Genomic DNA, 14,515 nt, shown 5'->3' with positions numbered 1-14,515 from the left:
AAAATGGTGCTATTAAAAAATACAACTTGTCCCGCAAAAAACAAGACCTTATACAGCTATGTCGACGCAAAAATAAAAAAGTTATAGCTCTTGGAATGCGACGATGGAAAAACGTAAAAAATAGGCTGGTCATTAAGGTCTAAAATAGGCTGGTCATTAAGGGGTTAAACCCACGCCGCTGCGACCTTCCTGACAGAGCCTAATGTTTTTAAATCTGACATGTGTAGGGCCAGCCTTTGGTTGGATGGCGCCCTGTGCAGAACTCATGGCGCCCTCCACAAACCAAAAATGAATCACAAATATGAACATGCATATACTGGAATATATATACTGTATATATATAAAAGCACATATTCAGACATACAGGAAAATATATATACACACATACTGGAACACATACGTACATAAAGGTACATATAGACATACAGACACACATATATATATATATATATATATATATATATATATATACACACACAGACACAGACAGACACATATACATGTATACTGTTTTGCGGCTAGCTAATTAGGTCACTGCTTCAGAAGCATCATATCCCTTCCTCCTTTACGGTATGAAATCTCAGGATTGTATTTCCCAGAGTCCTCTGTTCTTCTCCCTGAGATTAGCTGTGCACTAAAGCAATTAATCAGGATTATAGACTAGTATAATGTGCGATGGAGGGAGCTGTGTGGACGTCTAGGTCAACTTTGCAGTAAGTTTAATGTTGCTAAAAACATATATATATATAGCCTTACTCATCCCACATATTGAAGTTTGCTTTAGATATGATGTACTTGATATAAACTTTTACAAAACTGTTTCCTATGTGTACAGTTTAGCTTATCAAAACAAGAACTGAGAAATTGCTGTATCCCTTATCTTCTTGTTTGGACAAATGCAAAAGTGCCATTTTGTTAGGTACAATTAATATTATAATGAAACTTGAGGGATGAAGTCTGCACATTTTTGGAAAAAATTTCCAAATTTGTAGTTTTTAGCATGTATTTATGCTGTTTTGGTCTCTGTTTGCTTGCTTCAGATTAGTGGCAGTGTTCGTTCCCCTGTTTAATAGTTAACCCAGCATCTGGTCCTTGTTGGTAGCATACTTAGATTCAACATTTCTCCAATTAGGATTGTAATTTAATCATATTTGTCAAATAGAGCTGTTTATGCATTCCCTTATCAGAGTTTCTCTATTGTGGGAAACTGTACTTTGTATTTTATTTATTTTTTGCTGATGATTGTTAAAGTGTAGCTAAACGTTCGACAAACTTCGAACTTTGAGTGAAATGTCAGAAGTTTGTATTGGTGGGGGTCCGAGCACGGAGACCCCACCAATCGCTAGAACTAAGCAGCTGAAGAGTTTGTGTGAGTGCTCAGCTGCTTAGTTTCTGTTCGGCTTTTTCCAGAAATAAATGTATCGGTGTACGGACTCAATAGAAAGTCTATGAGCCCGTACACCAATACATCGGCTTTCCGGAAAAAGCCGAACAGAAACTAAGCAGCTGAGCGCTCACATGAACGCTTCAGCTGCTTAGTTCTAGCGATTGGTGGGGTCTCTGTGCTTGGACCCCCACCAATACAAACTTCTGACATGTCACTATGGCATGTCAGAAGTTTGTCGAACATTTAGCTACACTTTAACAATTATCAGCAAAAAATAAATAAAATACAAAGTACAGTTTCCCACAATAGAGAAACTCTGATAAGGGAATGTATAAACAGCCCTATTTGACAAATATGATTAAATTACAATCCCAATGGAGAAATGTTGAAACTAAGTATGCTACCAACAAGGACCAGATGCTGGATTTACTATTAAACACGGGACCGAACACTGCCACTAAACTAAAGCAAGCAAACAGATACCAAAACAGCATAAATACATGCTAAAGGAAAACAAAAACAACAAATACGAATCGGTCAGGATGGGATATTTCATTACACTGCTTTTGGATGACTGTATATTGATCACAGATTGTCTTTCTTTCTTCTAGACACTGGACAATGTTCCACTTGTTTTCTCACTGTTGGCGCTGGGTTCAGATAAAGCAAGAGCCGATTAGGTAAGAAAGTGATGTTTCACATCAAAATCACATACTGTAATTCTGTCACTTTCTATAAGGATATGGACACCTTTGACATGAAAGAAAATATTTCTACATATGCTACTGGATACATGGAGTTAAAAAAAATTATACCTAGTTTCAGGCTGCAATTTCCAATTCTTCATTCAATTTCAGACCCAGGTTTACTTCGTTTCAGACATTCTTATGTGGCCATGTCCCTCCCAGTAATACATGCTTGATGTGAATTCTGTGAATCCAGGATGCTTTTGCCTTCACTAGATCTCATAAACTAGCACAGCTGCATTCCTTTTTCTGAAAGCAATGAGGGATCTCTTCTCCTTTGTCCTAACAATAACTGATGTTAAGGAGTGTGTGATTTCCCACTCCCTCTACCTGCTAGGTGTACATGAGTTCTCTGCTTTCTCTCTACAATTATAGCCTGTGTAATTCCACCTTCCTTCCCCTGTGGTTTCCTCCCTATCTACACTCTCATACTAACAGCCTATGTCACCTGCTCTCCCTGAAGTCTTGTAATGCGGAGACGTAATAGGGCACTCATAGAGATGTATGATGTTTTAATATACCTTCGTACACCTCCAATTTTACATGGAGCCATACATATCATGACATTCTCCATCAGATGCTGTATTATGGTGGCATTCTTTCCTACAAGTATTTCTTTTAATTGAGAATATCTCTTACATATGGCACACAACGAAGCACCATACAGCAGCACACAATGTCCATGTGTCACAATCTGTGGGTGTGTGGACCCACTGGGCCGCACCGCCGTAGCCGGATGGCAGCTGGCCAAACTACAGTGTACCAAGTCAATATATATAGTCCAAGCACAAGGGTACCTGTGATAGTCCAGACAGTAGCAACGGCTAGGCACAGATGGGATCTTGACGGCAGGTGATGCAGACAAGACAAATGAAACCAGACGTGGTGTAACACAGCAGACGTATCAGATGGCAGAACTCGACTCCAACACTATAGTGGGCACAGGAACAACTACAAGGATATAGGTAGCAGGGCACGGGAACAATAGGAACAGGATAACACTGAGGGACTATTTGCGAGACTAACAGAGGAATACGAACATCGGTCAGGCAATGAGCACAAGGGCAGGGCCCTATAGTCCAGGGTGATCATGGGCTAATTAGTGATGTTAAACATGTGCGTGCAATGGCCCTTTAAGGCCGGACGCGAGAGTGTGCACCGACCCTACGGGATACAGCAGAGTGAAGCAGTAGTGAGTGCTGGCGTCTCCTCGGGAGGAGATGCGGACTAGCGCTCACAAGTCCATGGCTGCGGCCGTCGGGGGGTGAGTAGTCCTGTCTAGAGTCTTGAATGCCGTCTTCCACTCGTCACCTTGATGGATTTGAATCAAATTGTAAGCCCCACGCAAGTCTAGTTTAGAGAAAATCCTTGCTCCTCGCATGCGGTCAAACAGTTCGGATATTAGTGGCAATGGGTATTTGATCGTGATCTGGTTGAGACCACGGTAGTCAATGCAGGTTTGAAGAGACCTGTCTTTCTTCTTAACGAAGATGAACCCGAACCCGGCCGGGGAGGAAGACTTTTGTATGAAACCCCTCTCCAGATTCTCCTTGATATAGGCCGACATGGACTGAGTCTATGGCAAGGAGAGAGGATATACCCGTCCACGGGGAGGAGAAGCACTAGGAATCAGTTCAACCAACCAGTCATAAGATCGGTGTGGAGGAAGCATCTCAGCCTCCTTTTTTCTGAAGGCGTTTGCAAACTGGGAAAGGTGAGTGGGTAATCCCGCTAATGACTGAGGCAGAGGAGGCTGGCTGGATCTGTAACAGGCAGCGGTGGGGACATTTGGGACCCCACTGGAGGACTTCTCCTGAATTCCAGTCCAGGTCTTGAGCATGCAACTGGAGCCAAGGCAGACCCAGCAGGACAGGATTGACGGCTTTAGGTAATACAAAAAATTAAATCAGTTCGGTATGAAGGACTCCTACTTGGAGCTTCAGTGGCTTGGTCTCAGATATGACTGGATCGGGCAGTGGAAGTCCATTCACCCAGGCAACAGCGAGAGACGTCTCCAGAGGGACTGTGAGCAACTTGAGATGATCCACTAGGTCTTGTTGGATGAAGTTTGCCGAGGCCCCTGAGTCCAGATAGGCAGAGACCTGGTGCGTCTTTTCACCAGACACTATGGTCATGGGAATGGACAGTTTCAAAGAGAACTTTTTTTTTAGCGCGATTCCGCCTAGGGTTGTCTCTTCAACCAATCTTAGGCATTGGAGTTTTTGTGGCTTCTGAGAGCACAAACGCACAACATGGCCCCCGAGACAGCAATACAGACAAAGTAACTGCGTCTGCGGTGTTTCTCCTGGGCAGACAGTTTGAGCCGATCCACCTGCATATGCTCCTCTGGTGGAACAACTGGTGAGGGCAACAGGGATTGCTGGAAGGTAGGAGCCAGCCTAGGGAATCTTCTCTCCCGCGAACCTCTGGGATTGCTCCCAGATCCTCATTTCAATCCGGGTGGCTAGAAGAATAAGGTCATCCAGGAAAGGTGGCAGATCATGAGCGGCAAGCTTGTCTTTAATTTTAGAAGACAGTCCCTTCCAGAATGTAGTCACCAAGGCCTCGTTGTTCCAGGATAGCTCTGCTGCCAGGGTGCAGAACTGAATGGAGTACTCGCCCACGGAGGTGTCTGCATGGCGAAGAATCAGAAGAGATGCAGCTACTGAAGAGACTCATCCAGGTTCCTCAAATAGCGTGCGAAAAGTCTGTAGGAAACACTGGAAGTCACGGGTCTCCGTCCCTGACATTCCCAGATAGGATTCGCCCATGCTAGGGCCTCGCCAGTAAGGAGTGAGACTATAAATGCGATCCTTGCATCATCAGAAGGAAATGCTCTGGCATGTAGACTTAAGTGGATCTGGCACTGGTTCAGAAATCCCCTGCAAGTCCTTGCGTCTCCATTGTAGCGAGGAGGTAGTGGCAGCGAGAATCGGTAGTCAGCACTGGTACTGACAGGAGGAGTAGCTAGAGGAGCAGCCGGAGCAACAGGAACGGATGCTGTGATGACTGCAGCTTGCACATCCAGCCGATGTGTAATGACGTTCATGACCTGGAGGAGTTAGTCCTGTCGTAATCACCTGTCGTAATGGATGCTCAGCACAGATGAACTTGCAGACACCAGACGTGGTGTATATCAACAGGCGTGACAGATGGCACAACACGACTCCAACAGTCTAAGGCAGAGGAACAAATATAGTACGGGATACAGGTAATAGGGCACAGGAACACTGGGAGTAGGATACGACTAAGAAGCCATTTGCAAGACTAAAGTATGGAATACAAACCATGCTCAGCAAATGAGTGAAAGGGCAGAGCCCTTCCTATAGTCCAGGGGGATCATGGGTTAATTAATGATTATTTTCATGTGCGCACGCTCGTGTCCAGCCTTAAAGGGACACTGCAGAACGGAGCGGAAGTGAGTGCTGGCGTCTCCTAGGGAGGCTGGCGTCTCCATGGCTGCAGCCGTGGGGGGGGGGGTGAGTAATTCCAACGGACCGCGGCCGTAGATGCTACACCTGGCTTTACTTTTCCTAGGAATAAATAATTTACCTAAAAGTGGAAGGCTGGTATCCTCTCATATTTTACTGGCCACTATGCTGGCAATAACCAGACATTGGAAAAGCATAAGAATCCCCTCCATGGGAGAAATTCACGCCATGAAAAATACTATCTGTGCATATGAAAAAAAATTGTAGCATATAACGATCAAAGATATCCTCAGTTCTCAAATGAGTGGAAGGGTTGGTCGACTATTCCTCAAAACAGTATATTTCCTTGAATTAAGTATCTCACCAACAAATATTGTATGTGATCGTGGAAATACCTGACTGTAATTTTCAGTTTAGTTTAGTTTGTAGGCAGAAAAAAACAGCCCCAGAATTCCTTAAGACAGAACTGCCTGCCCGTATTTTTCTGCGTTTTTTCGCTGCGTTTTTCACCCGCGGCCTATAAAGCTAATGCAAGGACCTCGGGCAAAAAAAAACTGCGAAAAATGCTCAGAAATGAGCGCCGCATGTTTTTTCTGCCTCCCATTGATTCAATGGGTGGTCAGTGGCGTAAAACGCAGCAAGAAAGGACATGGCGCTTTTTTTTTCCGCGAGCGGCTAAAAGCCGCCCAGGAAAAGAAGCACTGCTGTCTTCTATTAAAATCAGTGGGAGGCGATTTCGTCCGTTTTTTGGCGCTGATTCCGACGGGGGTTTCCCTGTGTGAGCTGACCATCACGTTTTTTCTTGGTTTTTATTATATTTTCTTATTGATATGACTATTTCTAAATACAATGTCTAGATGTATAATATTAATCACATGTACAGAACAGCTTCCATTCCTGTGATCTTCTCCTTTCCATGAGATCAGAGGAAAAGATGAAACTTCGCTACACATTGTATACTGTCTGAAGTATGATTTTTGCATGTTATTTTATTCTGTAAAATTCTATAACACTCAATAAAAAACTTTTGATGATGAACACTGTTTTACTGTCCGTTATAATTAACAAATGTGTTACCCCAATATTAAGCTTTGTAAAGTGGTCCAGATGTTAATGACGCTATATAAATAAATAATAATAATAACCCTAGGAAGATGCTTCCCAAAATATTGTATTATTGAGGCATTGTTGGCAGATCTCCTAATATTTTATGTATGTAGACAAATTATATTTTATAACTTGAATGTTTCTTTTATGCAGGAGTGTGACTATTCTCTTCTTCGGACTGGAAAGTGCTGGAAAAAGTTCAATAATCAAAGTCATAAAAAAAGGTAAATGGGGGAGGCTGATTTTATCACTTAATACAAGGAACTCAGGAACAGTAATCGCGTGGTAATGACATAACAGTTTTACTATGTTCCTTTTGTATTATACAATATGCAATATATACAACATATTTGGCTATAGCATTCAATGATATGTCAAGGTTTGCTGATATAACAGTACTTTTATGCCTCATGCTATACCAGTATGGGGGCACACAAAGTAGGTTGTATCCCTCTGTGAGTAACTGTTTTGCAATACAGTACATTTATTTTCTTCAACTTAAAAAAAAATTCCATTGATAGTCTCAAGAAAATTCTCATAAATATATAGATTCTACATTGAGACTCAGAGTACAATACCTAATTAAAATATTGACTTTTATTAACCAGTTGCAGACCGCCCATAGTCTATATATAATATAACATCCAGGCGGTCCGCACTTAAATCTACAAGGACGATTCAGAATGTCCTGCAGATTTAGTCTGTTTGCCGATCCCCCTGGAGCTCCGTGATACAGCTGTCTCTAGTCAGCTGATATCATGGAGCTTTACCCGGAGACCAATCATTGTCTCTCTGGGCATGTGATTGTTGTCCCAGCTTGTCACAGCGATCACAGAAACGTTTGTTAACCCCTTGACGCACCAGGACGTAGCGGTACGTCATGCATTGCAATGCTTTAACGCACTGCGACGTACTGGTACGTCATGGATGTAAACTGTCACCCCATCAAAGGACAGGGTGATGGAACTGTGCCATCAACTGTTTATGACAGTTGATCGGCACAGTAAGACGGCAGGGGACTAATCACAGCGGTCCCCTGCCGGCGATCACTGTGATTGGTCAGTCACGGCAGACTGACCAATCACATCTCCTTGAGAACGAGTATGTGGTGGAGCTGACTGAGATGCTGAGCCATCGCTATCACCGCCGAGTGTTGGCTGTATATTTCTGCCGACACCCCGCTGTAACGGCCAGGACCGGAGCTAGACTCCGATCCAGTCGATTAACCCCTTAGATGCAGCGATCGCTGCATCTAAGTGGTATCTAGTCTGTCGGCACCCCTGATGGTTGCCATGGCCGCGGGTGAAAGCAATTTGTCACAGCTGACATCCTGCTGTAACGGCCAGGAGCTCTGATCGGGCCGATTAACTTCTTAGATGCAGCGATGAAAAGCGATCGCTGCATCTAGGTGGTTAGATTGCACACAGTGGCCTCCTAATACGGAAGCCTATTAGGCCACGCCGGGAGGCAAAGCCTAATAGACTTGCTGTCAGTGAATAGCTGACAGCTCTAATACACTGCACTATATAGGTAGTGCAGTGTATTAGAATAGCAAGGGCTTCATACCTTCAAGTCCTATAATGGGACAACAAAACAAAGTTAAAAAAAAAGTTACTAATAATGTTGTAAAAAAGTAAAAAAATAAGTTTCAGGTTAAAAAAAACAATAACTGCCTTTTTTCCTATAAGACTGTTATTATAGGAAAAAATGGAAAACATGAAAAAAGTACACATATATGGTATCACCACGCCCGTAACGACCCGAACTATAAAAATATCATGCTATTTTACACCAAAAAAAATAAAAATAAAAAATAATTCCAGAATTGCTGTTTTTTGGTCACCACCCCTCCCAAAACAGAATAAAAAAAGTGATCAATATGTTGCATGTATCCCAAAATTATACCAATAAAATCTACAGCCCATCCCGCAAAAAACAAGCCCTCCCACAGCTTTTTTGACTAAAAAATAAAAAAGTTAAGGCTCTTAGAATATGGTGATACAAAAAATAAATTATTTGAAACAAAAGTGATTTTATTGTGCAAACCCTGTAAAACATAAAAAAAACTATATACATCTGGTATCGCCGTAATCACATCGACCCGCAGAATAAAGTAAATATGTAATTTATAGCGCACGGTGAATGCCGTAAAAAATAATAATGAAAAACCATAAATTTAAATAAAAAGTGATTAAAAAAAAATCACATTTACCCCAAAATGTTACCAATGAAATCTATAGATTGTCCCGCAACAAATAAGCCCCCACACAGCTCCGGTGGAGAAAAAATAAAAAAGTTCTGGCTCTCAGAATATGGAGACGCAAAATGTCCAGAGTGTTCCAAAAGCAGATAAGATTGGGCACCATTTATCAGTGTGACACTGGCCTCACATCTGTGGATTATTATTTATTTACTGCATTATTATACCCTCTTATTATGCCCTGATGTGCTCTGCACAGATTACATAAGCCCCCACATTATAAACTGAAATACCAGCAATACTCCAAACAGAAACACTACCAAGCTAATTCTTAGCTCCAAAAGCCAAATGGCGCTCCCTCTCTTCTGAACCCTACAGTGTGCCCAAACAGCAGTTTACATCCACATATATGGCATCGCCATATCCAGGAGAACCAGCTTAACAGTTTATGAGGTATTTGTCTTCAGTGGCACGAACTGGGCACAACATATTGTGCACTAAAATGGCATATCAGTGGAAAATTGCAATTTTCACTTTGCACCATCCACTGAGCGTACATTTCTAATAAAACACAACTGTGGGATCAAAATGCTCACTGTCTCTTAAAAAATGCATTGAGGAGTGCAGTTTACAAAATTGGGGTCACACCTTGGGGGTTTGTTTTACTATTTGATACCAGAACCCTGCTATTGTGGGCTAATTCTGTAAAAATCACCAAAATAGACCTCAAATGCGCATGGTGCTCTTTTACTCCTAAGCCCTGTCATATGTCCAGGCAAATGATTAATGCCTTGAGGGGTGTAGTTTACAAAATGGGGTCACTTCTCAGGGTTTTCCACTCTACTCTGGTACCAAAGGGAGCTCTGCAAATGCAATATTGTGCCTGTACACAAGTTCAGCAAAATCTGCACTCTAAAAGCCAAATGGCGCTCCTTCCATTTTGAGCTCTGTCATGTGCCCAAACAGCAGTTTAGGGCCACACATGGAGTATTGCTGTACTCAGGAGAAATTGGGTAACAAATTGTGTGGTGTTTTTTTCTCCTATTACCCCTTGCAAAAATAAAAAATTGGGAGCAAAAACTATATAATTTTGGAAAAAATTTCATTTCATTTTCACTGCCTAATTCTAATAAAATCTATGAAACACCTGTGGGATCAAAATGCTCACTACACCCCTAGATGAATGCCCTGAGGGGTATAGTTTCCAAAATTAAGTAACTTCTCAGGGGTTTCTAGTGTACTGGTACCTCAGGGGCCCTGCAAATGTGACATGGTGCAGAGAAATCAATCAAGCAAAATCTACATGCCAAGTAGCACTCCTGCCTTTCTGAGCCCTGCGGTGTGTCCATACAGCAGTTTATAACCACATATGGGGTATTGCCGTACTCGGGAGAAATTGCTATACAATTGTTGGAGTGCTTCTCCTTTATTCCTTGTGAAAATGAAAAAAATGCAACATTTTAGTGGAAAAATGTAGGTTTTCATTTTCACTGCCTAATTCCAATAAATTCAGCAAAAAAAAAAACAGTGGGGTCAAAATGCTCACTATACCACTAGATAAATTCTGTGAGGGGTGTAGTTTCCCAAATGGGGCCACATTTGCGGGTTTTGCACTGTTTTGGTCCCTTGGGGGCTTTGCAAATGTGACTTGGCACCGCAAACCATTCCAGCAAAACTTGAGCTCCAAAAGTCAAATGGTGCTCCTTCCTTTCTAAGCCCCGTTGTGTGTCCAAACAGCAGTTTTTAAAATGGACTTTTAGGGAAAAGCAAGACAAATACTTTGATGAAAAATCACATACATTGTACATATTCATTAAAACATAAGCCATAACCCCTTACCGACAATAAACAATAAAAAGCTCTGTCCGAAAGTAACTGAGAGTGTGATAACTCTCTACATAGTTAAAAAGTAGCAGCTCATCTTAAGAAAAGTAACTTTCTGCCATGGCACCGCCATCTCACATTTCGCCACAGCTTCGTCAGGAGGATGTTCATATTCTTGCCGTGATGGTGATTTAATATTATGTTTGTATTGTTTAATGTGATTATATTGTTTTACTACGATTGGCCATTGTCAGGGTTAGCGAAGTTGTTAAGGCAAGGGCCACAACAAAACATACACAGTACCATAAGATATAAGTAATCGGTTCATATTTATAAACTTAGTTTGTCGTCCTGGTTTTCTGCAGATGCAGAGCAAAAGCGTCAGTCTTTGATTGACTTCACCTATGTATTTCAGACAATTTATGTTTTACACTCACAATACCCTGACCTTTTATTTGATGAGTGAATAAGGTGTCCACATGAAAACCCTCTACATGCAAATAAATTAATAAGCTCTAAACACTTTCTATGTAGTTTTGTGTTATACCCAAATTTTAGGCCAGCTCAACCAAAAACTGATACATTAAAGAGGTTGTCCGTAAACGGACCACTGATGACCTATCCACAGTATAGGTCATTAGTATATAATCCGTGGGCGTCCGACACCTGGACCCTGCACCGATCAGCTGATCTTGCTGCCTCCAGGCACTGAACGTCCATGTCGGAAGGAGATGGCTCCAGTCACAGAATAGTGGCCAAGCTGCAGTACTGTGGTCGGAGCCATCTGCTTCCGGCTCCGACTACTGAATACCCTTCACAACATCCGATGCCCAGAGGCAGCCAGAGCAGCTGATCGGTGCAGGGTCCGGGTGTCGGACCCCTACCGATCATATACTGATGACCTATCCTGTGGATCATCAGTTGTCCATTCGTGGACAACCCCTTTAATTTTGAATGCAGAAAACATTAGCGCAGTTTGGCAATGAATACATTTTTTTTTACTTTGATCATATATAATCTTACATATATTTGCTTCCTTTATGTTTTTCCTAGGTCCTTCATGTCAGACATCTTCATCCAGTGATCCATTCAGAACTGAGCTTCGTTTTGACCAGTTTGATCTCACTCTACTGGAACTTCCCAGTGGGCAAAAGATGAGGGCTACCTGGAGGTTGTACTATCCTAAAGCGCATGCTCTTGTTTTTGTAGTGGACGCTAGTAACCACAGACATATACAGGAAGTTGCAGGAGTTCTTTCTAGTGTCCTGAAACACCCTAGAGTGGCTGGGAAACCACTTTTAATGTGAGTACTTGTCCAATTCTCTCATTTACAGTTTATACAAAAAAGTTATCAATGTGGAATCAGTGAGGTGACTGAAGGAACATATCACATTGAAAATGCAGTCCAATCTGCGGGCAGCATGTTGTGGAGCAGGAGAAGCTGAGCAGATTGAGTTGTGTGGAAAAATAACAGTATGACTTTTATTTTTTTAATTTAAACCTCTGCTCATTCTAGACTTAGGATTTCAGTGGGTGGTCTCAGCCAATGATTGACAGCCTTCCCAGAATGAGCGTGCAGGACCGGCCAGTGAACTCCCAAGTGCAGATAGAGCAGGGAATTAAATCTACAAATATCAAGTTATACTATCTTTTCCCACAGAAATTGATATCAATACGTTCAGTTACTCCTGCCTCTATAACATGCTGACTGCAGATCGGTGTGCATTTTCAATGTGACAGGTTCCCTTTAAAGCAAATCTGTCAGCTTTCTATGCTGCCCTGTCTTAGGGCAGCATGAAGTAGTGACATACACGCTGATTTCAGCAGTCTGTCACTTATTCATTACAGTGCAGTCGTTTACAAGAACTTACATCTTATATTTGCGGCGCACGGGCAGCGCTGCAGGCGATTAGTCTAATGATATGCATTGTATTATTACTATTATTATTATTACTGCTGCTACTTCTGTAACCCCCATTGAACAGAATGGAGAGAATGGCGCACACGCGTGTCCCTCTCTTTACTAGCCCCCGACTGGATTCAGCGGCCGCCGTCCCAGGCAAAACTTGGCTCGGCTTTTCTATATATGTGCAGGTCCCAGAGCTGGGACCCGCATCTATAAGACACTTATGGCATATACTGTGGATATGCCATAAATGTCTAAAATGGGAAAACCTCTTTAAGAGAGTTGCATGTACAGCATTTCTGCTGGATTACAGTTGGGTCCAGAATTTAATTGGACAGTGACACAAGTTTTGGCATTTTAGCTGTTTACCAAAACATATTGAATATAAAGTTATATAATCAATATGGGCATAAAGTGCAGACTCTCAGCTTTAATTTGAGGGCCCTCACATCCTAATTTGAGGAAGGGTTTAGGAATTACAGCTCTTAAATATGTAGCTGCCTCTTTTTCAAGGGACCAAATGTAATTGGACAATTATCTCAAAAGCTATTTAATGGGCTGCATGGGCTATTCCCTCGTTAATCCATCATCAATTAAGCAGGTAAAAGGTCTGGAGTTGATTCCAGATCTGGCATTTGCATTTGGAAGCTGTTGCTGTGAACCCACAACATGAGGTCAATGCAACCTCTCAATGCAAGTGAAACAGACCATCGTTAGGCTGAAAAAAATGAAGAAATCCATCAGAGAGATGGCACAAACATTAGGAGTGGCCAAATCAACAGTTTGGTACATTCTTAAAAAAAAGAGCGAACTGGTGATCTCATGAACTCCAAAAGGCCTGGACGTCCATGGAAAACAACAGTGTTGAATGATCGCAGAATCCTTTCCATGGTGAAGAAAAACCCCTTCACAACATTTACCCAAGTGAAGAACACTCCCCTGGAAGTAGGTGCATCAGTATCTACGTCTACCATAAACAGAAGACTTCATGAGAGCAAACCATTAATCAGCCTCAAAAATAGAAAGGCCAGATTAGACTTTGCCAAACAACATGTAAAGAAGCCAGCCCAGTTCTGGAATAGCATTCTTTGCACAGATGAAACTAAGATCAGCCTGTACTAGAATGATGGGAGGACGAAAGTATAGAGAAGTCTTGGAACACCTCACGATCCAAAGCACACCACATCCTCTGTAAAACATAGTGGAGGCAGTGTAATGGTATGGGCAGGCATGGCTGCCAAAGGCACTGCGTCACTAGTGTTTATTGATGATGTGACTGAAGACAGAAGCAGCCGGATGAATTCTGAAGTGTTCAGAGATATACTTTCTGCTCAGATTCAACCAAATGCAGCAAGGTTGATTGGATGTCGCTTCACAGTACAGATGGACAATGACCCAATACGGCTTATATTCTCGATTGTGTTTTGGGGCCCCCCCATTTTCATAACCAGCCAGATACAATAAAACAGCCGCAGCCTAGTATTACCAGGGTGGGAAGAGCCACTGTTTTTGGACTCTCCCAGCCTAGTAATACCAGCATGCGGCCGCCCCAGTGACCGAACATCACTACAGATGGTCGGGGGTACTGGATTGTACCCGGCTCCTTCCGATACCCCTGGTGGCGGTGGGTACCGGAGTAATAATGGGGGGATACTGCTAGCTTTTTTACTGACTAACACTAATCCCCGCCTTAGTAATGGATGTCGTCAAACAGACAACTGCCATTACTAAGGTGCAATAAAGTATTAAAAAAAAATAAGAAGAGACATAAGAAAATTATTTTTTATTTCAATAAAAACACCCCCACACAACCCTCTTTCACCATTTTATTTAAAATAAAAAGTAGAACATCGACGTAATCCAACGAATCTACGACGTAGTCCAAACGGTCCAGTGGAACCTGCAAAACAAAAA

At 42.2% G+C, this 14,515-nt stretch overlaps 1 protein-coding gene across 2 annotated transcripts in view; it reads left to right on the top strand.

Moving 5' to 3' along the window:
- Window positions 1-14,515, top strand: part of ARL13A (ARF like GTPase 13A) — a 135,587-nt gene that overhangs the window by 52,640 nt on the left and 68,432 nt on the right. For both annotated transcript variants that reach the window (XM_075835567.1, XM_075835565.1), the window contains exons 2-4: window positions 1,999-2,067; window positions 6,825-6,895; window positions 11,749-11,998. In XM_075835567.1, the coding sequence (XP_075691682.1) occupies window positions 2,009-2,067; window positions 6,825-6,895; window positions 11,749-11,998 (380 nt within the window). In that variant the 5' untranslated portion in view covers window positions 1,999-2,008. The remainder of the gene's footprint in view (window positions 1-1,998; window positions 2,068-6,824; window positions 6,896-11,748; window positions 11,999-14,515) is intronic.

This window comes from Rhinoderma darwinii, chromosome 8, assembly GCF_050947455.1.
Source record: "Rhinoderma darwinii isolate aRhiDar2 chromosome 8, aRhiDar2.hap1, whole genome shotgun sequence".
Lineage (NCBI taxonomy): Eukaryota > Metazoa > Chordata > Amphibia > Anura > Rhinodermatidae > Rhinoderma > Rhinoderma darwinii.
Note: the sequence above shows the minus strand (reverse complement) of the source record. Positions and strands in the feature narration are given on the sequence as shown.